This window comes from Camelus bactrianus, chromosome 4 (assembly GCF_048773025.1).
Source record: "Camelus bactrianus isolate YW-2024 breed Bactrian camel chromosome 4, ASM4877302v1, whole genome shotgun sequence".
In the NCBI taxonomy this organism is placed as follows: domain Eukaryota; kingdom Metazoa; phylum Chordata; class Mammalia; order Artiodactyla; family Camelidae; genus Camelus; species Camelus bactrianus.
The window spans coordinates 77,305,464-77,326,509 of NC_133542.1; the positions used below are offsets into that span (position 1 = coordinate 77,305,464).

A 21,046-nucleotide genomic window follows, 5' to 3' on the forward strand; every position below is an offset into this window, starting at 1 on the left:
CTGACCAGTCGGTGCCCGCTATGGCTTCCTGCGCGCACTTGGTAGGCTTTTGTGTCAGTCCGTCAGGAGGGCGGGCCCGAGGCAGGGGCGGGGGAGAAATCTGGCCAACCGGCGCCCGCTGCGGCTCCCTGCGCGCTCCTGGTAGGTCCGTGCGTCAGTCCGTCAGGCGAGTTCAGGGGCGGGCCGGCGGCAGCGGCGGCGGCGGGCGGGCGAGTAGTTCCGGGCGCGCGGCGACCGTTGGTGAGTCTGGACGCTGGGGTCGGGTCGGGTCCGGTCGGGTCGGATCGCGAGTCGCGGTCGCTGGTCAGGGTAGAGGGGTGGGGGCGGCGGGGCGCGCGGCGCCGGGATGCAGGGCGAGGGCACGGCCGCCGCCGTCGCCGCCGCCCGCGGGCCCGAGGGGATTTCTCGGAGCCGGAAACTGAAAGTCGGAGCGGGGCCGGCGCCGGAAAGTTCGCGAACGGCCGGGGCGTCCACGGCGTCCCGGGCCGGGGTCCGCGCGGTCCCCGCCCGCCGCCCGCTGCCCGCGCGGAGCTTCGGCTGCAGTCCGCGGCCCCCACGCCTTCCTGCCGCGGGGGGCCTCCCCACCCGCTCGGGGTTGGACGGGCTCCCGGGCGGCCTGCCCTCGGGCTCGCCGGTTGTCCCTCTGCGCCCGGGGACTCGCCCGCGCCCACCCTGCAGTTCCCGGCCGCGGCCCCGAGCCGGTGGGGTGGACGTCGGGGGGCCTGTCCGGCCTCTTTCGCGCGGGGGAGCCTGCGAGCGGGGCTGGGGCCGCCGCCCTTTATGTCCGTGGGAGCTGGGTGCCTGTTCGATGCTGGACAGGAGCCCCGAGGTGGATGCGGAGGGGAAGATGAGGACACTGGTCGGAGCACCCGTGCCTCCGGGATCCGGAGAGTTGGCAGCTGCCCGGAGGGATGGAGCCGGGAATGGGGCAACTCAGAAGGCTACTCTGCGGTCGGGGGGCCAGAGGCTCTCTGGAGGCACGGCGACTCATGATGGGCCGGGACAGCGGAGACCCGGGACAGCTGCGCTTGTGACAGCAGACGCTGCCCCCGGCCTCGAGTCCAGCAGAGCAGGGGGGCGTGCCAGGCCTGACTCCCAGCCCACAGCAGAGGCGCGCAGGCCACGCCTGGCCCTGCGTGACTCAGGGGCCACATGTCATCGGCCAGGACTGCAATGTTTAAGGACTCACAGTTCCTGGCTTTAGGTGGAGGTCCCAGCCAATCCGAAATTGCTGCTTGAGTCTTGGTTTTTTTTCCTTCAACAGTTTTATTGCAGTCTAATGTACATACCGCAAAGTTCACTTTTGTTTGAATTTCAAACAAAAAAAAATTGTAAGAATCGCTTTTTTGAAATCTTTTCTAAGGAGCAGAAGCTCCCTGAGCACTCAGCAGCAGTGTCGTCACACAATTGAGCAGCCGCCCCCTCTGCCTCCAGCCCTCAGCCTGCCCCCCCCCACCTCCGTCCCCTCCCCTCCGTCTCTGCCTCCTGCATAGCCCAGTCCGCTGAGGCTGCGGCTCCCAGAGGCAGGAGCTGGGAGCTGGGCCTCTGTGCCCTCTGGCCCTTTTGCCTGAAAGAGCCCTGCAAGCGCCTCCTAAAACACCGGGGTTGCGCGCGCCACATGCCCTTCCAGGGTCGCCCTGTGGCCTAGGTCTCTGCCACCTGAGGCTGCGTTGTGCCGTGTGGCCCTGGTGCATGGGCTGCATGGGGAGTCGTGCAACCTCGGTCTCCCCAGCTCCACACGTGACCAATGGCAGGGGCCTGGAAACATCTGTGCAGAGCGGCAGGTAGAGTGAAGGTCACGTGTGTGCCTCACTGGATCGCCCGCTCTGGGGAGACAGACAGGAATGTCGTTCCTCTGGGACCTGAAGGAACAGGTTGTTGCAGCAGTGGTTGTAACCTGCGGACCAGAGCACGGTCCAGGAAGAAAAGGCCTCTTGACTTTGCTTTGAGAGTCAGGTTTGGGCCCCTTCCTGGCAGTGGAAAATGCGAGCCCCCACCCCACCAGCATGGTCAGTGCCCCAGCAGGGACTGATCGCAGCAGCCTGACAGGTGGGTTTCCTGGCGGGATGGTGAGCGCACACGAGCAGGGGAGGAAGGTCCAGAGGAGAAAACCCGGAAAAATGACCCACGGGTCCCACGGGCCATGCCAAGAATGGGGTGCATGCTTTGTGTCTGTCCTGTGCTTGAGCCTGTCCTCCCCAAACACCTGCGCTGTGTGTCCACAGGGAGGGCATGTCACTGTACCACCGAGGGGCTGAGCCTTGGGGGTAGGGGCAGAGGCACGTTCAGGAGAAGCTGCCCCCTGGGTCTGGGCTGAGATGTGCCAGCTCTGAGCAGGGTTAGTAGAGTGGAGACCAAGCCCCTTCAGGTCCCCGCAGGTGTTGGAGATGGCATTTGGGGCAGGTGTTGTGGACTTCTGTGATTTGGGGAGGCGAATACGCAGCAGGGGTTGGGGGATGAGGCGGAGGGATGGGGTGCCTCAGGTGTGGGCTCCATGTCTGGGGCGCCCTGCTTGGAGTGGGGCGGGGCAGAAGGGCCAGACAGATGGTGTGGGAGTCAGTGGACGGTGGGAGCCCAGGGAGCAGAGGGCACTCCCGCAGCCCTGCCCAGGCCTGGGCCCCTCCTCCCCGCCCTCCCACTCCTGCCTCCAGGCCTGCAGTGCCCGGTACCAAGGAGAGCGGGGTTGGGGGTGCCCTCACAGGAGGAGGGCTGGCATGGCTCCGTCTTAGCAAGGGCTGTCTCAGGAGGCCTTGCCCAGCGCGGAGACCCCAGGTGGAGCTGGGGATGGCAGAGCAGCCTGGAAGCCTTGAGGCCTGAGGGAGGAACCTGGGTCCTGGTCACGTATTGAGGGGCCTCAGCAGACCCCTGTGGTGAGCCAGCTCACGGTGGCAGTGACCAGGGCCCGACAGGGCATCAAGCTGCAGATGCTTGTGGAGGGCAGAGCCGATGGGCTTCCTGACTGGGTCGTGGTGGGCACGAGGCGAGGTGGAGGCCTCGCGCTCGCTTACCTTCTCCCTGTTGCTAGCCCAGCTTTTAATGAGAGAAGCTGAATACGCTGACAGCTTCCGGAACCAGGCACCAGGCGCTGGCACTGTCAGAAAGGGGACGGCCAGGCGGGAACAGGTGCTGGCATTACTGGGTAGCAGACCGCGTGCTGCCCCGTGTTGTCGCACCGGCCTTACCTGAGCTCCAGACGGCGCGGGCCAAAGCAGGAGTTCGGTGCCCAAGTGGGCCTCCAGGCCTCGGGGCCCACGCACGGCCGGGCGGCACGCGGGGGTTGTGACAGTGCTACCTCCCCTTCTGAGGATTAGTCGCCGATGCCCACGCACCAGGTTAAGAACGCTGGTGCCCCGCTGCCCGGTGGCCTCTGGCTCAGTCTTGGTCTCGATGATTTCCTGCAGGGACGGCCCTTCCCCCAGGTCCTCCGGCCCTGCACCCAGGTGGGGTCTCGGCTTGTGAAGGGGGCCTGCAGCCAAGGAAACGGCAGAGTGGCAGTGGGGTGCTGGGCACCCCCACTCTCCTGGGGGGCGGAGGCGGGAGCTAGCTCCAGCCCCCCCTGGGGCAGGTCTTCTGTGTGAAAACCTGTGTTTGAAGTTGCCCTGCCGTTGTTAACGTTATGAGGCAGGGTTACTCTGGATAAACATGTACCGTTTGCCATACGTAGGGATTTCACCATCTTTTTTGACTCTCCAGGAATAGAAAGTCCATCTTTTTCTTGTTGAAATGAGGTGTATGTGCAGCAGGGCGTGCACATCCTGAGCGTGTGGCCGGTGCCCTCCTGTCTCCGCACACGGTCATCCCAGCACCCTGGAAGGTCCCTCACCAACTTTGACCCTTCTCAGTGGAAAACTCCTGTTTGTCTACTCACGTTTCTGACTCCAAATGTCTTTTCACACCAAGCAGTTCTCCATTTCTTGGTGGACACCAACTGGGTGTCCTCCAGTTTAATTCAGTTCTGGTACTGGCCACCGGAGTTAGCACAGACCCCTCATGTGGAGGACTTGGTCCCACAAGACTGCCCTACCCACCTGAGGTGCCAAAGGCAGGACCTCCCATACTTCTGACCAACTGGCCACAAGTTGAGGGCTTCCGTGACCCCTCCTGTGGTTCAGTAATTTGCTGGAAGGGTTCACAGAACTTAAAGGAGTCCTGAGTAACAGCCAGATGAAGAGACACAGGGGCAGGTGTGGGGAAGGGCGCAGCCTCCATGGCCCTCCAGCCCCCACCCTCCCAGCACCTCAGCGTGGTCATCCCAGGCGCTGCTGTGCAGGCCCCATCGTTTAGGGGCTTGTGGGGGCCCCACCATGAAGGCACAACTGATTAAATCACCAGCGATGAAGTCGCTCTGTCTCTCCTCCCCACTGGAGATAGGGGTGGCGGTGAGAGGGGCTCCTGGTCCCCACCCCTCGGGAAGTCCCGGAGCTCAGGTGCTCGGTGTCGGGAGCCAGGAAGAAGACCACGTGTGTCCCGTGTCACACGCCACACCCCGAGCAGCTGCTGCCCCGGCTTCCGCTGTCTTAGACTCACTTTGCCTGTCCCCATACCTCACATATCAGACTGACTGGGCCAATCATCGTTCGTATTTAGTAGAAATGCCATTTTGACAAAGTGTGAGCTGTATAAAGTTAGTGCGTTCGCATCTGGAGCCCGTTGGGGAGTGAGTCAGGTGTGAGGTCGGGGCCGGGCCGTGGGAGCACTTGTTCACGCACCCAGGCGGGTCTCTGTGAGTGGCTGGAGTCCGTATTTTTTACCATCTCAGCTGAGGGTCAGAATTTAGAAAATAAACTGAAGCTTGGAAGGGCCAGTAGGGGGTTTTAGTTCCAGACTGGAGGCTCGGAGCATCTGACCCTCCCCGTCTGTTCCCCTGAGCATGAAGGACAGCCACAGCCCTGTGTCATCTCGGGGGTGGACGTGTGTGGGCCCCATGGAGGTTCAGAGAGGACCAGAGGCTCACTGTGTCTTCCGCAATTTCGGTGGGCAGCAACGCTTTTGAGCCTCTGTGATGTTTTTCATCACAATTGTTAGGGCTGAAGTGTTTTTATGAGTGTGACTTGAATAAAACGTTCAAGGATTGAAACACTGAGACCTCCCAGGGTATGGCAGGGGCACCGGCGGGCTCTCAGCATCTGACCGCCCTCCAGCCCCGCCACAGAGCCCCGCTGTGTGTGTGGGGGAGCCTTTCCGCTTTTCATCGCTCCAGAAGGAGATCACTTTTGTGGTTCTTTTATGTCCAACAGGAGTAAATTTCAATGGATTAATAAAATGGGCTCAGTGTGCGGCAGAAGCTGTGGTCCATCAGCCAAAAAGTGCTTCTCCCAGGTCAGCCCCCTTCAGGCGGGAAGTCGGGGTGGGACAAGAACGTCTCCCCACACATCTGCTGGGAACTGTTTTTGAAACTGCCTGACAAGTGTCCCCCTGATCCTCGCACCGTGTGAGGTTCATTTTTTATTTTGCCTTCTAGCCCTGCCCGTGTAAACAGGGCTGCAGTCAGAATGCTTTGCGCTTTGTTTTCATTGTATTTAACATTTTATAACAGTTTCCACTTAAAGGAGGTGGCTTTTTTTTTAAGCTAGTGGTACGTAAATAAAAACCTCCCTCTCGTGTAGTTCAGAACCGTGGTTTTTAAACCACTTCATGGTTCATGAAGCCAACTTAGGATGATCAGAACAAAAGATGACAGGAACGTGGGTGGCCCTCACGCAGGCGGGAGTGCCTGCAGGGACCGGAGTTCCCAGGCACAGCCCGGCCGGGAGCTCGCACTGGCCGGCACACTGAGCGCGTCGCTGAGCTCTCAGGACTTTCTGTTCACACCTCCACCGAAAGGTCTTAATGTTGGCACCTTGTAGTGCTCACGCTCACACGTCCTGCGGGCTTGCAGGGATGGAGTCCCGAGTTGTCCAAGGGGTGGATGCATCCCAGGGACCACGTGCACGCACGTGTGAGGAGAGTGCGGGAGAGCAGACAGGTGTGCCCGCCGCGGGCAACCTGGGCACATGGCCCCTCTGTGGGGCGGCTGGACGCAAGGCTGTGGGTTGTGCAAACGCCCTGCACGTTGTGGATGCCCTCAGAGTCAGGCCTCGTACGTGGCAGACCCCACAGCTGTCAAAGCAGCCGGGCTCTGGTGCGCCGTCTGCGCTGTCCCGGGGTCAGGGCCGTTTGGGACAGTACACACGGCCTCCTGCGTGTCGTCGCTGCCCAGGCAGACAGACCCCTGTCCCCTTCATTCCTTCCTGGCTTGAGCGTGCACAGATCCCTGAGCAGAAGTGTGGGGTGTCCCGGGGTGCCCTCCAGAGTGTCTCTGAGGTGACTGTTTTGCATTGGGGGCTGCTAGGCGCTCGTCCTTTTTCCAGGGTCAGTGGGTACAGTTTCTTTAACTTTTTTGGGGGGAGGGTCAGGCTTATTTGTCTTTCCAGTGTATCTTTAATGGAGGTGCTGGGGGTAGAACCCAGGACCTTGTGCGTGCTAAGCACGCGCTCTACTGCTGAGCTTTACCCATCTTTCGCTTTTCAAGATTGTGGGTGAAGAACAAGTCTCTGAACCCGCTCCCCCCACTCGCCCAGCCCAGTTACCTTGCCTTGGGGCCTTTTCAGGGCCTGGTGGATGGCAGAGGGTGGCTCTGAAGTGAGAGTGACACTGGCTGCGGGGATGGGTGAGGAGCAGTGGCAGGAAGCAGGCTGTGCCCCTGATCTCAGGGCTGCCAGGTGGGAAAGGGAAGGTCCTGCCAGGCCAGTGTGTTGCTCACTGAGTGGCCTCTGGGACAGACAGGTGCAGGGATCCCGGACTGTGACCGCAGTCAGGGGCAGGCTCATGCCGAGTCTGCGGGTCATGGCAGGCTGGCTGGGGCACAGAGGCCCGGGCTGGACGGCCTTGAGCGCAGCCCGCCGGTCCCAGGGCTGCGGTAGGCGTGTGGGTGCCTGCTTCGCAACGCAGGCAGGCCGCCCCGGCTGCGCCTTGCTTCCTGGACTTGTAGCGGGAGGTTGGACTAGCTCTGCAGAGCGTCGGCCTGATGGCCCAGACCCCCATCCAGGCAGGGTTCCCGGAGGGCTCTCTGGAGCCAGCACCCACGGGCCCTGCGGTGACACGCTGTCCTCTCCCATAGGGCTTGGCGGTTCGCGGGCCGCGGCGCTCATGGCTGCAGCCAGCGTGACCCCTCCCGGCTCCCTCGACCTGCTGCAGCCTGGCTTCTCAAAGGCCCTCCTGGGGACCAGGCTGGAGGACAAGTACCTGTGCTCGGCCTGCAAGAACGTCCTGCGCAGGCCCTTCCAGGCGCAGTGCGGCCACCGCTACTGCTCCTGCTGCCTGACCAGCATCCTGAGGTAGGCGGCGCTGCGGGTGGGCAGATGGGGGCCATGTGGGCGGCCTGCTCCGGGGGTGGGGCGTGATGAGGCATCTTGTGAAAGTCAGTTTCCCTGCTCCTTGTTTTGTTTTTAATTAAAAAAATTTTTTGTTGGAGGGAGGTAATTAGGTTTATTTACTTATTCTTAGAGGAGGCACTGGGGATTGAACCCAGGACCTTATGCATGCGAAGCACCTGCTCTGCCACTTGAGCTGTACCCTCCCCCCTCCTCATTTTTAACATGGGAATGGACAGTGTGAGGTGCCCTGTGACTCCTGCTCCCATTGTGCTAGCCGTGTGAGTCCCCAAGTCCCCCAGAGGGCCCGCCTGGCGAGTGGCCGCCGAAGGGCTGGGAGGTGGGCCCTGGCCCGGTCCTGGGCCTCCGCCTCCGCGGGGCACCCAGACAGAGGGAGAGCTCCGCGCTCACTGTCTGCCGGTGGCCAATGAGCCCCGATCCGTAGAGGGCTCGCGCCGGGCCTCACAGCGGGACCGCCCCCCCCCCAGCTCCGGGCCCCAGAACTGCGCTGCCTGCGTGCACGAGGGCATATACGAGGACGGCGTCTCTATCCTGGAGAGCAGCTCGGTGAGTGCGCTGGCGGCGGTGGGCTGGGCAGAGCGCTCGCCTTTCCCTGAGTAGTGCTAACGGCAGAGCGAAGTGGCTGGGGCGACTGTGGGCTCCGGAAGGTCGCGTGGAGAGGCAACCCAGTCCAGCCCGAAGGCTGGTGGGGTGGGGTGCAGGGTGGGCGACGGGGGACAGGGAGGAGGCTGACCTGCAGGGACGCTCTCCCCCAGGCCTTCCCAGACAATGCCGCCCGCAGGGAGGTGGAGAGCCTGCCGGCCGTCTGTCCCAGCGACGGCTGCACCTGGAAGGGGACCCTGAAAGAATACGAGGTAGGGGCCGCCCTGCGCCCACTGGCCTCCTGGGGCTGCCCCCTCCCCCAGAGCCATCTGATGTCGTGGAAGAGGGTGCAGGTCCCCTTAGACCCTGGAGCCGACCCCGTGGGGCTGGGCGGTGTGGCCTGGGGCGCAGTACTCCCCACTCCAAGTCGCTTCGTGGCGTCGGGGCAGGGAGGGCAGCGTGGGCCGGGCCCTGGCGTGGGCCCTGAGATCGCCGTTTGCCTTCGGGAAACTAGCTTTCTCGCTGGTAGGATTTTGTGTGGTCTTCAGACGAGGGCTTTCCTCTCTTGGATGGTGTTGACGCTGGAAGGTGCAGAAGTGACCTGCACACCATCCTGCGGTCACAGGAAGGTGCCCCTGGCCAGCGACGGGCAGTGGCTGCTGTGCGTTCTCATGGGACTTGTCCCCCTGCCAGGTGAGGCTGCCTGGCCCCTGTGTCAGCACCCGGGCACTTCTGCGTGATTGGCTTCCGGCGGCTGGACCGTGGGCATGGAGGCCGCGAGATGCCAGAGCCTGCTTGGGAGGCTGGCCGCTGGCTCTTCTGATGAACAAGTGCCTTTTAAAAGTGACATCCCCAAGGTGCTTGTGCACAAGTGTCCCCAGCAGCACTGTTCCCAGTAGCCGAGTGCCCACCAGCTGGGGACAGGATGAACGAGACGTGGGCTGATCACTCTGTGGAACCGTATTCAGTCTTGAAAAGGAAGGAGCTCACAGGCTGCAGTGAGGACGGACCTGGAGGACGTCATGCTGAGTGAAGGGGGCCTGACACAGAAGGACCGGTCTTGTGGGGTCCACCCCTGTGAGGGTCGTAGAGGAGTCAAACCCATGGAGACAGGAAGTGGAGTGGGGCCCTTACAGTGGGGAGGCTTCCTTGCCGTCCAGTGCAGCCCCGGTTGGCAAGGCTGGCAGGGCTGTTTGTGTGGGACCCCAGCTCTCCTGCGCCCAGAGCTGTCGCAGTCACGGAGAAGGCTCCCTGCCATGGGGTGGGCACTGGCCTGTGACTGAGTCCTGACCCCGGGGGAGGGCCTGTGGGTCTGCAGTTGGGGTCCTGGTTCCTGGCAGGTGTCTCCCTTTGCGCTCCCAGCGCATGCACTGAGTGTCCCTTGTTCCCTTGACCACCTTGACTCTCAGCTGCATTTTGGCTGGAGAACCTGAGGCTGTGTCTGGGAGGAGCCTCTGTGGGCTGGATGGGAACCTGTGCTTTCCTCTGATAGGCGCTGGGGCCTGGAAGCGGAGCAGTTCTGGGCTCCCACGCCTTTTCCATTCCCTTCCTGGGAGCGGGGCGTCTGAGTCCGTGGACAGAGGCCTTGATGGCCCAGGGGCCACTGTACTGCCCAGGGGCAGGCAGGTGACGTTGAACGGAGGGCGGACCCGGGGTAGGGTCTTTCATGGGAGGGTAGGGAGCCCCTCAGGCTGTCAAGGGGACTGAAAGACCCCTGGGGATGGGTGGGGTGACCCCCCCCCCCCGATTCCTCCAGCATTCCTGCCGCCTCCAGGCTGGTGGTGCAAGTGGTGGCTCTGTGGTTCTTGGGGGGGGGGGTGCAGGCACGCGGGCTGGAAAGTCCCTGGCTGCGCCTGAGCTCAGGAAAGTCCCTGGGAGGGCGCTCTGGTCACGTGGGGGCGGCACTGCTCCGGCTGCCGCAGCCCCTGATGTGTTGATAAACCTCTCCCGGCTGTAAAGGTCACCGGCTGGGGTGAGAGTGGCCACCTTGCCATGACGGTGGCCCCACTCTCAGCTCTGAGCTGGCACGTTCATCCTTTGGGTTGCTCATAACGGGCGGTGCTGGGAAAGGCTGGTGCTGGGGCCGAGCTGTTGAAAGTGTGGAAAGATGGGGAAAATCCTGCTTAGTCTTTGAATAAGTTTTTCCTCTGCAGTGATGTCTAGTGTTTCTAAGAACTCGGTGATTAAAAACTCCAGTTCAGTTAAAGGTTGTTTGTGGAGAACCTGCCCGGTCGTCATAGCAGCCCCAGGGCTGCTCTTCTGGGAGAGAGGAGCCAGGCTGCAGTGGAAGGAGCAGCAGGGGGACAGGGCCTCTCTTCCGGGCTTCAGGGCTTCAGGGGTGGTGGCCTGGCTGGCCGGGAGGGATGGAGGAAGGGAGGGCCAGGTTACGGGGAATCGCAGCTGCAGGATGAGCAGAGTCGGGTGCTGGGTCCCCCACACGTCCCAGGGAACCAGAGTTAAAATGCTTAGACATTTAGTTTGAACTCTGGTTGAATAAACACTGATGTCTCTGCTCTGAGCGACCTGGCGGGAGTGGGAGCTGAGGGGCTCATCCTGCCCCGTGTCCAAACCCGGGGCAACCGGAGCGTTCTGGGTGTCAGATGCGCAGTGGGTGAACGTGAGCGGTGCGGGCCGGGTGGTTGGGGTGGCCCACGTGCCTCACTTTCCAGTCTTTGTTCAGCTGCCCGCCGCTCACCCGCCAGCGCCTTCGTATGCTTTAATCAGGTCCCGGTAGCCAAGTATCGTTTTTGCTCCACAAGCCATGGCCATTTTTGAGACTCCTCTCTGGTTCGCATTGGTATCTGTTACGTACTTAGTGTGGCCAGGCCAGAGCCCTGTCTGCTGGGAGATTGTGGGTGCCCTGGGGCTCCAGGGAGGCTGTGCTCAGGCTGAGTGTTGGTGGGGTCCCAGGGGCCAGGCCACAAACAGACCTTCGTCTCCTGTTCCTCCCTCTCCGCCGCGCCCTCTGTTTCCGGAGGGTTGTAGAGCTTTGGTCCCCTCGCTCCCCGGCCCTTGGCTCCCACGTATCCAGGCCCCACCCTTTCTCACCTCCTAGCCCGCCACCTCCCACCTTCCCCGCTCATGCGCTGGCCGCTCAGGGCCGCAGAAGCAGCGCATTGCCAGCTCTGGGCAGTGAAGCAGCAGCCACGGATGTGGCTGCATTCGGATCTAGGTCTGTATCCCTGACTCGCAAGCTGAGCCTCCCAAGCTGAGCATCAGCCCGTGGCTGGGAGGAGTCAACACCCTCGCGCTCCTCCCTCCCAGGCCTTGCCCGACCGTCCCAGAGAGCCCCAGGCTTGGGACCCTGCCTCCTGAGGTGTGCCCTGCCCGCCTCAGCTCCAGGAGGGCTGGGTTCCCCCTGGCTCAGCACTCTCAACCTGGCGTGGGGACCCGGGGCTCCTTAGCTTCCTTCTGCTTCTCACTGCGGCCCCCACGGTGTCACTCCTCTGCCCTCTGTCCACTTAGAACCTGCTCCCTCTGCTCTCGCCTCTGCAGCTCGTCCCCACCCTCTGGTGGCCCCTTCACTGTCCCCTGTGTCCTGTGGGTGGGGTGCACCCAAGTGGATGTGGCCCTGATCCCTGACCCAGAGCGGGGGTACTGGAGTGGGGGCGGCACGTGGCTGACCGGGGACCCGCAGTCCAGCACCGAGGACGAACCTGGGGCCTCGCAGGCGCAGCGGTGGCCTGAGTCCTGCGTGCGCTCTGTCAATGCCTTGCTCCTTTTGTTGCCAGAGCTGCCATGAGGGCCACTGCCCATTCATGCTGACCGAGTGCCCAGCGTGCAAGGGCCTGGTCCGCCTCGGCGAGAAGGAGCAGCACCTGGAGCACGAGTGTCCAGAGAGGAGCCTCACCTGCAGGCACTGCAGGGCGCCCTGCTGCTCGGCTGACGTGAGGGTGAGGGCCAGGGGCCTCGGCCTGCCCCCGGGGGAGCTGGGTCGGGCCGAGGGCAGGGCCAGCCGCTCTCCGAGGCTGTCGGTGTTGGAGGAGCTCTCGCGCAGTGGGTGGCAGCACAAGGCCATGCCACCCACATCACCCTTTCTCGCTCATGCCGCCTTCGCCACGTGCCTGGCTGCCTCGGGCCTCCCTCGGCTCACACAGAACCAGCCCCAGACGCGAGGCTTCATCCGAAAACTCTTCAGAGTGTGTTTCTCAGGCGTTGTGGGTGGGGTGTACATCCGTGGAGCGGTCACATGTTACTGTCGCGCCTGGAATTTCACGTGCTTCCTGAGGTGGCGGGCTCACATGGTGCCCACGTTTTTGGCATCTGTCCGTTGACTTGGTGCATCAGGACCCAGACACCCACTGCTCCCCCACTGTCTGCAGATCTCCATCTTCAGTGGTTCCCCGTGGGTGTCTTTTTTTCCTTTTCTTTTATCTGTTGAAGAAGCTGGGTCATTCTGCACTTGGCCAGTTGGGTCCCGAGGTGTCTTTTACACCCGTGAAGCATCAGATCTGGTGAGAGCTGGGCCCAGCCCATCAGGGAGCCCGCCCTGTGCACCTCATGAGGCCCCTCCTGGAGACCTTGGCTGCTCAGGTGCCCCCACCACTGACACTGTGCCTCCTGAGGTTCCTTCCTCAGGCCGGGCTGGCGCTCCCCGTCTGCCTGGCTCCACTGTGCGAGAGTGGAGCGGCAAGGTCCCAGGGCCCTGCCAGATGAGGGGATGCCCTCAACCTGCAGCCCCCCGGTGCCAAGCCGTCTCAGAGCACCGGGGATGGGTGCTGGCCCTCGCGTCACACGGCCTGCTCGGGCTCCGACACACCCACGCGTCTCTTGCAGGCTCACCACCAGGTCTGCCCCAAGTTCCCCTTGACCTGCGATGGCTGCGGCAAGAAGAAGATCTCGCGTGAGAGAGTGAGTGGCCCCTGCAGACCCATGGGCACCTACAGGATGGCCCACGGCTCCAGCAGTTTGGGGGGAGGTGTCATAGGCGTCACCCGTGGGTGAAAGAAGGGGCCGAGCTGGGGAGAGGGGGTGGTGGCAGGGTTCCCCTCGCCTCTTCCTGCCCCCACCCCCTCGCCTGGCACCACCTCCCTCCTGAAATGCTTGGCCTCGGGAGCTGGAGTCTGGGCCCTGCCAAGTTTGTACGCGCGCGTGCGTGTGTGTGTGTGTGTGTGTGTGTGTAGCCGTTGGTGCTGCAGGACGTCCATCTGTGATGGTGGCGTGGGGCGCATCTAGCGTCCTGCTGGGTGATAGCTTCACGGGCATGGCCCCTGCGTCACTCTTGACTCTCCAGGAGTTCATTCCGTGGTGACCGGTGTCCCTCCAGCCCTTCGCGCTCTGGGAGGACGTTCCTCATGCAGCCTGTTTGAAGCCCAGCCCAGCGGCCTTTTCTCAGGAGAGGCAGCTGTCAGCATCCAATGAAGCTCGTTTCTTTCCTTTTGTTTTGAGCTCTTAAGATTGCTCCTTAAAGAGTAATTGTCGGGTAGGTTGTTAGATGGTTACAGCCCTCCACGGTGAAGAGTAGGAAGAGGGCGCGTCTGAGCAGTCGGGGAGGCGCGTGGCCCGAGTGGAGCTCGGGGCTCCAGGACCCGCGCGTCGGCAGGGAGACGCCGTGCCTGACGCCCCGCGGGCCCCCGCACACGGGCGTGCCTGCGTCCAGGCTGGGCTCCGGGGGCGTTGCGCAAGGTGTGCCTGTGACTGAGGGCTTTCTGGCCTCAATTTCATCCGTCTTTCCCACCGGGACCCGTTCGTGCCCCTGCCTGCTTGTTGGCATGGCTCCCGGCCTCTTTTTTCTCTCTGCTTGGAGCTCTGTGTGTGTCAGGGGTTCAGCCTTGTATTTTACTGAGTGGTATTTTTGCTTCGTTTCTGTTTTGTTATGGGGAACTGTTCAAGATTTTTTTCACTGATTTTGGATTTTGACCCAGAGTTGAGCCTGTCTTTCCTGCGAGTATAGGTCTGATTTTCTCACATTTCAGGTCCTTGGCGGGTAGAGGCCAGTGGCTGCTCGTCCGCTTCCCCCTACTTCTGACAGTGTCAGTCTGTCTGTCTGCACTGGCCGTGGTGTGACTGGGTCAGAGCCAAGTGTCCGTGCGGCTGGCTGCCATCTGGGTCTCGTGTTCTGCTCTGTTGGTCTTGGTGTCGTGGGCCAGCAGGCCCGTGATGGGTGTCTGCCCCCGCGTCACGCCGCTCCTCGTGCCGGGCTTGGTTGGAGGCCCAGGTGGCGGCCCCAGGGCCCCAGGGCGTCAAACTCACCTGTGAGGGATGAGACACAGGTTACTCTCTGGGACAGGCACGGGACAGGGTCTTCAAGGGCATTTGAAATGGCCCATGTGTGGGAGGCTCTCAGTCTGCAGATGCCTGGGCTGTCAGCCCGCTTCGAACCACACACGCGCACCCAAGCAGGTGCATGTATGTTACATGCACGAGCGTGTGCTCGTGCACCGCTGCTTTGGGAACAGGTGGTTGGGTTTCAGGAGGGGTGAGTGACTGGAACAGAGAAGTAATGGCGGTTGACATCAGGCCCTTTAGTTTCAGGACCACGTCAGGACATGTGGCAAATGCCGGGTCCCATGCAGATTCCACGCTATTGGCTGCCCCGAGATGGTGAGTCTGGTTCTGGTGGGGCTCTTGGGGCTGGGTGGGTGCTGAGTTGGTCCCCTGGGAGCTCCCGGTTCCTGAGCAGAGGTTGGCAGACATGACCGCATCCTCCTGGACACAGTCTTCACTCCACCCCCAGCCTGGCTCTCGGGTGGGTTCTGTCCACTCATCCTCCAGGTGGTCCAGGTGGCCTCTGGTGCCCGGCTTGGCCACCTCAGCTGCAGAGGACGCCCAGCACACCGTGCGCCTCCCTGAGGTCTAGTGATGCCCTCCTCTGCCCAGTCCTCCCGCCTCCCTCAAGAGAGCTCCTTAGCTCACCCAGCTGCTCCAGCCAGAAGCCCATTGGTCGTTCTGGACCCTTCCCCTGTGTGTCCCACGTCACGTTCAGTCTGCCTGCAGACAGGTCCCAGACCCTCCTGGCCCACTGCCTCACCTCTGGCCTGCGTGGCCTTCCTGCGTGGTCTGTCCCGGCTGTCTCTGTCCTCGCTCCTCTGCCGGTCCCCAGCCTGGTCGTCCTCCAGGGCACTGACCTTCCCAGGGCCTTGACCCGCCTCCCGAGTGCATGCTCACCAGGCAGCCGCCTGTCCACCTGGCCCTTGCCCTCCTTCCCTGGACTGTTCCTCGCCCCCGAGGGCTGCCTAGAAAGACTGGCACATGGCCTCTGCCCCAGCAATACCCCAGTGGCGTTTCCAGTGCCAGCAGTCCTGGCGGTGTTGTCACTTGGTGACCTGACACTTGGCTACAGTGTCTTGCTTTGTTTTCTCTGCGGATGGTAAATATGGCCAGTGCCCCTCCTTTCCCTTGGTCTGTGTTTGACCTCCTGCTTCTGGGCATCGCGGTGCTAGTCACGTGTCCGGTCCCACGGAGGGCAGGTCATGGACCTTGTTGACCCACCTTCCACGTCAGCGTCCAGTGGTCCCAGGTGGTCCCAGATGCTCTGGGCACTTTGCCTTTTGAGGTTCCTTACTTTCTTCCTTCAGATTTTCTGAGAGTCTCTGACTTTTTCAGACTTGTTGTGGAGGCTTAGAAGAGACTGGGCTGCCAAGTCAGATCTGCACAACAAGGACTGTTTGAGGAAGATGTGTTTCACCCCCTCCCCCCCCGCCCCCAGCCGTGGGCAGCTTTTGTAATGGCACGTTCCTCCCTGTCACCTGGAGTGTCAGGAGGTTTGCTTTCCAAACACGATTGAGTTCAGGGACACGCGAGATGCTGGCAGGTAGACGTGCTGGAGAAGTCACTCCCCGTATCATCCTCGCTTTCTGGGTGCTTGGTCCCTGCTGAGGGCCACGCCCCCTCGGGGGTCCCTGGGTCAGGGCTGAACGCAGCACAGTGTCGCGAGCCTCTCCGTCCTGCCTCCCCAGGTGGAGGGCGAACAGCAGCAGGAGCATGAGGCGCAGCATCTCCGCGAGCACCTGGCCATGCTGCTGGGCGCCCTCCTGGAGGCCGGGCCCCGCCCCGGAAATGGCCGCCCCCTCCTCGGCCAGGGCGAGCCGGGTGGCTGGGACGCCATCACGCTGGGCCCGGGGATGGGGCTCTCCGCGGCCGCAGAGCTACTGCAGAGGTGCGAGGCCCTGGAGCGTAAGACGGCCACCTTTGAGAACATTGTCTGCGTGCTGAACCGGGAGGTGGAGAGGGTGGCCGTGACCGCCGAGGCCTGTGGCCGGCAGCACCGGCTGGACCAGGACCGGATCGAAGCCCTGAGTAACAAGGTTTGTGCACAGGGGCGGGGGGCGCTTGCCTGCGGTGCCCGGGCCCCATCAGGCAGGTGCCTGGGCTCGGGGTTTCAGAGCAGCGCCTGGATTTCCAGCACGCTCTCCGCGCTCTGCTGTGCCTCCTGTGTCTGAGCGGAGCCCCTCTCTGAGCCCCGTTCCCTGAGGGACCCGACTCGGGCCTAGACGGGCTGCCAGTGGAGCCTCTTCTCCAACCTGGGGGCAGATGTAGCCGTGGGAATGTGCCTTGTGCTTTGTGTGGGTCCTGTGAGCGAGTTTCCTTGTGAGGTTGAGGGTCTTGTGGGTGTGGAGCTGATCTGAGAGAAACTGAACCGGGGGAAGGCTGGGGCGCTGGGAGAGGCCCTCCCTTCCTTTGGCAGACTAGGGGGGAGGTGGGGGCACCCACACTCCTGCGAGACAGGAGGTGGTCTCCGTGGAGGCCCCGTCTGGCCCGGTGCCCAGCAGGCATGTCCTAACGGCCCTGGTGCCACAGGTGCAGCAGCTCGAGAGGAGCATTGGCCTGAAGGACCTGGCGATGGCCGACCTGGAGCAGAAGGTCCACGAGATGGAGGCGTCCACCTTCGATGGAGTGTTCATCTGGAAGATCTCTGACTTCGCCAGGAAGCGCCAGGAAGCTGTGGCGGGCCGCACGCCTGCTATCTTCTCCCCAGGTGCCATTCTGGAACTTGTCCCCCCACGCTGGGTGCCCCGGGCACCGTGTCCCCCAGGCTAGAGTCTGCCTCCTGCTGAGGCCAGGAGCAGGTGCGCCTCTGAGAGGGTGAGGGGTGACAAGTCCCCCAGGCCGGGCCCTCCCAGCGAGCCGGCCTCCCCTCAGCGCCCCCCGGCTGTGGGGCCACAGGCGGAGTGATGGGGACCAGAAGGAGGACAGCTGGGCGAGGCTCACGTGCTGCCGTTTCTCAGCCTCTCTCGTCCCTGACTGTCGGGGGCGCTCGGGGGGGTTTCCTCTGGGCAGTTCTGCAGAAGGGGCCCCTGCCTTCCTGCAAGTCCCTCCCCCGGCGCCCCCAGTGAGGCCCTCACTGTGTGCACGGCGGCCGTCTGGCCGTTGTCTTCCCTGCTCAGCCCTCTCCGGTGATGGACCCCGCAGTCGGTGGGCTGTGCACACATGCCCTTCATTCTAGTGAACCTGCTGTTGGAGTCACGTGTCCCTAGTCTGGCTGAGCAGGTGCAGGCGCTCCTCCTGTTTGACTTGATGGGGCAGGAAGGGAGGGTCCGGGTGGGCAGGGGCCTCTACTTTGGCAGAGGCTGCCTGGCCTGGCCTGCCTGGCACATCTCAGGCGCGAACTTGGGCTTCAGGGCCCCGAGGGGAGGTGGGCTGCGGAGGTGCCGCAGGAAAGCAGTCAGAAATGCGGTCTGCAGGCCGCCTGCCCGCGGGGTCGTGTCTTGTTACTTAAGAGACAGCTGTCATGGTGTCTGGCAGTTGCTTCTCTCCGCACCCTGTTGGATGTCCGGTGTGTCTGGGCCGGGCCTGGGCCGACATGGCCCCTTTGCCCAGAGCCCCAGCCGGTGGTGCTGACCTGCAATCCTGGTGGCCCCGCAGCTCTGGCTTGCAGCTGACAGCACGGCCAGCGTGGCAGATAGGCAGGGGTCTTAAAGTGCTGCTGCTGATCGTGACTTTTCTTTACGAAAGAAACTTGTTTTCACTAGCAACTAACTTTGCACACCTTGAGGGAAAAGGCCCCTTCCATGTGTGCCCGGGGCGGTGGTGGGCAGGCCAAGCCTGCAGGCAGGGCTCACCGGTGCCTCCCCCGCAGCCTTCTACACGAGCAGGTACGGCTACAAGATGTGCCTGCGCGCCTACCTGAACGGGGACGGCACGGGGCGCGGGACGCACCTGTCTCTCTTCTTCGTGTTGATGAAGGGCCCCAACGACGCTCTCCTGCGGTGGCCCTTCAACCAGAAGGTGCGTGAGGCTGGGGGAACCTGGGAGGCCCTCAGGGTGGCAGGTGTGGGGCAGGCACCCAGGCTCCGGAGTCACCACGGTGGAGGGCTAGGGCGGCACTCGTTTCTCCGGCCACACTGCCAGGCCGGCCACCGGCCTCACAGCCATCAGGACCAGCAGTCAGAAGTGCCCCCCGGAGACTGTTTCAAAGGAGGGAGCCGTTACCTGGGGGCGCAGCCGTATCCCTTGGAAAGCGGAGCCACTGGGGTGGGGGCTGGTGCTCCAGGGACCAGGGCAGCCGGACGCTGTGACATTGCAGAGCGCGAGCCGAACCCCGCCTCTCCCTGAGGAGTGCTGCCCAGGGGGTGGTTGGGGGGCGGCTGTGTGAGCCCTTTGGTGAGAGAACATCCATTAGTCGGGTGTTGTTAAGAAAAAGCACAGGTGGACGCAGGGCTGTGGTGCTGGGTGTCAGCTTGGGTCCCTGGCGTCAGCGCACAGAAAGCACTAGAACGGGCGCAGGTTGCCGGACAGGGGCTGACGCCGTGGTCCCAGCGCGCAGCAGCCGAGGGGCTTCCTGGCGTGCGGGCCAGCTGGGGCTCACGGGTGCTGTCCCTCTGGGTGCTGTCCTCCCAGGTCACTCTGATGCTGCTCGACCAGAACAACCGGGAGCACGTGATCGATGCCTTCAGGCCCGACGTGACCTCGTCCTCTTTCCAGAGGCCGGTCAGTGACATGAACATCGCTAGCGGCTGCCCGCTCTTCTGCCCCGTCTCCAAGATGGAGGCCAAGAGCTCCTACGTGCGTGACGACGCCATCTTCATCAAGGCCATCGTGGACCTGACGGGGCTGTAGCCACTTCCCCTGCTCGGGGCCATGGCTCAGGAAGGGGCCAATGCGCTGGGCCCGCGCCTCACTGTGGGCGGGCGCCCGCCGAGTTCACGTCCTCCTGGGAAGGGGCTGCCTCCCGGGAGAGGGCCCAGCCCCGGGCTGCGGGAGGCGGGCCGAGGGCCAGCGTGCGCCTCCGGCGGGCGGTCAGTGCGGGCGCTCAGTGCGCTTGGGGTGCCGCAGGGGCGGCCAGAGCCGGTGAGCGGAGGGAGGTGGGCAGCCCCCCGGCCACAGTGAGGGGCCTGTGGAGAGAGGGACAGTCTCAGGCCTGGCTGCCAACCAGGCCAGGCCACCATGGGGGAGGGCGCCCCGAGTCCTCGGCCCGGCGGCACACGGGGCCACATTCAGCCCCGCCAGGCGTGGAGAAGGCGTCACTAAAACCCTGAAATCCCTGTGGTGAGTGGTGTCTGGTTGGCTCTGGCCTGGGCGGTGGGGACCCTGGCAGGGCCACCTGGCTTCCTGCCCTCCACACCCCGCTGTGTTTCCCCAGCTCCCTGAGCAGTGACGTGGGTTCCCAGACGCTCCACACTCGCTCCTGCGGGCCTTGGTGAAGTCGGCCTTCTCTCTCTGGAGTGCTGTTCGCTGGGCGCGCTTCATCCCTCAGGCCCTCCTAGGGGCTGTCTTTGCAGCAGGGCCATGTGTGCGCCCCCCATTTTGGCCTGCCCGTCCCTTCATGCGGGGACCCCCTGGGCCTAGGAGAACGGCCAGTGGCTTCAGCTGCATTTGGGGACCTGACGAGTGCTGCTGCTCCAGGACAGGGAGCCCCTGACTTGCAGGCAGCGCCCTGACCTCAGAGGCTCTGCTGGGCCCGGGCTGGGGTCTTGGCAGGGGGTGTGGGGCGGGTGCAGCTCCACTCAGGTGCTGGCCAGCAGCTGTCCCCACTGGTCACACTGGTGACCAGGAGGGAGTGACTCCAGAGGCTGGGGTCTTCCCCTCAACGTCAGTCACTTCTCTGTTTTGAGGAGTTAGGCGTAGAAGTGCATGGAGAACGGTGAAAAAGCTCCGTGTGTCCACCTCCCAGAACTAACAGACGTGCACATTTTGAATTATGTACGTATTTTAATTAAAAAGAAATGTTGCAGGAAAGTTGAAGTCCTTTCACCCCCTTTCCGTTGTCTCAGCTAAGCTGCCCACGGCACCGTCCTCACAGGGTTCTGAGCTGTAATTTTTGTTTCTGTACGTTTTGGCGGGCACTCGTAAGACGTGTGTATCTTGTGAGCCAACTGGGTCTCATACACCGAGTTCCCTGCAGGCAGCTCCCCCTCCACTTTGTAAAGCCTGGCGTGTTGGCATCCGGCTTGTCACCTCCCTCCATGTCCCCACCCCAGCACAGACCTCCCTGAGGAGGAGTGTTCCCAGCACTGCAGGCTGCCTGCTCCCCCGGGACCCCTGTGGGGGCGGGTCCCGTGCGCCTCCTGGTGGAGTCCCCACTGTTCCCGGGACCTGGGCCTGGAGCGTGTCTTGAACTGTGTGGACGTGTGTGCAGAGGTGGGAGCCTCGTACCATCGGTGCTGGGCCCTCTCCTTTGTCAACAGTGCTGCTGCCGACCGCGTGTTCCAGAAATCCTAACCTTCCCCAGGCTTGAAAAACACTGTTCTGATGGTTTTAAAGTTTTGTTTTTAACGTCCTGGGTTTTTACATTGGAAATTTATTTGTGTAATGGTGTTTGTGCACACGTGTGTATATGTATATATGTATACATATAGATGCATGTATTTTCCATTAGGTCAGTCCAGGTTAGACCAAGGAGATGAGTGAGTTTTTTTCCTTACCCTTAAAATGAAACCACAGTGAAGTGAGAGGAGTAGCAAGGTGCTCACCCGCGGAGGGGCTGGCGGGGGCGGCGCCAGGAGGGAGGCTCGGGGACTGCAGGCAGTGGGGGGTCCTCCATCTAGGGGGCTCACAGAGGCATCGTGATGCGCAGGAGGGCAGGGTCAGGGTTCGGAAGGAGGGAGCAGAGTCCACCCGGATCTGCAGGGGCCACCCCTCTCCCCTCACTGGGAGCTGCCATGGGGACACATCCACAGGGAAACCAGGGACCCAGGGAAAAGGGGTGCTCA

General features: G+C 62.9%; 1 protein-coding gene across 4 annotated transcripts; it reads left to right on the top strand.

Annotated features, from left to right (window-relative positions):
• The first annotated feature begins 148 nt into the window (after window positions 1–148).
• TRAF2 (TNF receptor associated factor 2) lies at window positions 149–20,613 on the top strand. 4 transcript variants are annotated; one of them, XM_074362691.1, is made up of 12 exons: window positions 224–240; window positions 5,238–5,319; window positions 7,100–7,316; window positions 7,841–7,919; window positions 8,129–8,227; window positions 11,687–11,848; window positions 12,732–12,806; window positions 14,424–14,498; window positions 15,854–16,201; window positions 16,695–16,872; window positions 17,974–18,122; window positions 18,735–20,613. In XM_074362691.1, the coding sequence occupies exons 3-12, from the start codon at window positions 7,129–7,131 to the stop codon at window positions 18,951–18,953; spliced, it is 1,572 nt and encodes a 523-aa protein (XP_074218792.1). In that variant the 5' UTR covers window positions 224–240; window positions 5,238–5,319; window positions 7,100–7,128; the 3' UTR covers window positions 18,954–20,613. The 4 variants fall into 4 exon arrangements, with proteins under 4 accessions (XP_074218789.1, XP_074218790.1, XP_074218791.1 ...); XM_074362688.1 differs by lacking the exon at window positions 5,238–5,319 and having other exon boundaries at window positions 149–240; XM_074362689.1 differs by lacking the exons at window positions 5,238–5,319; window positions 14,424–14,498 and having other exon boundaries at window positions 149–240.
• The last annotated feature ends 433 nt before the right edge of the window (window positions 20,614–21,046 follow it).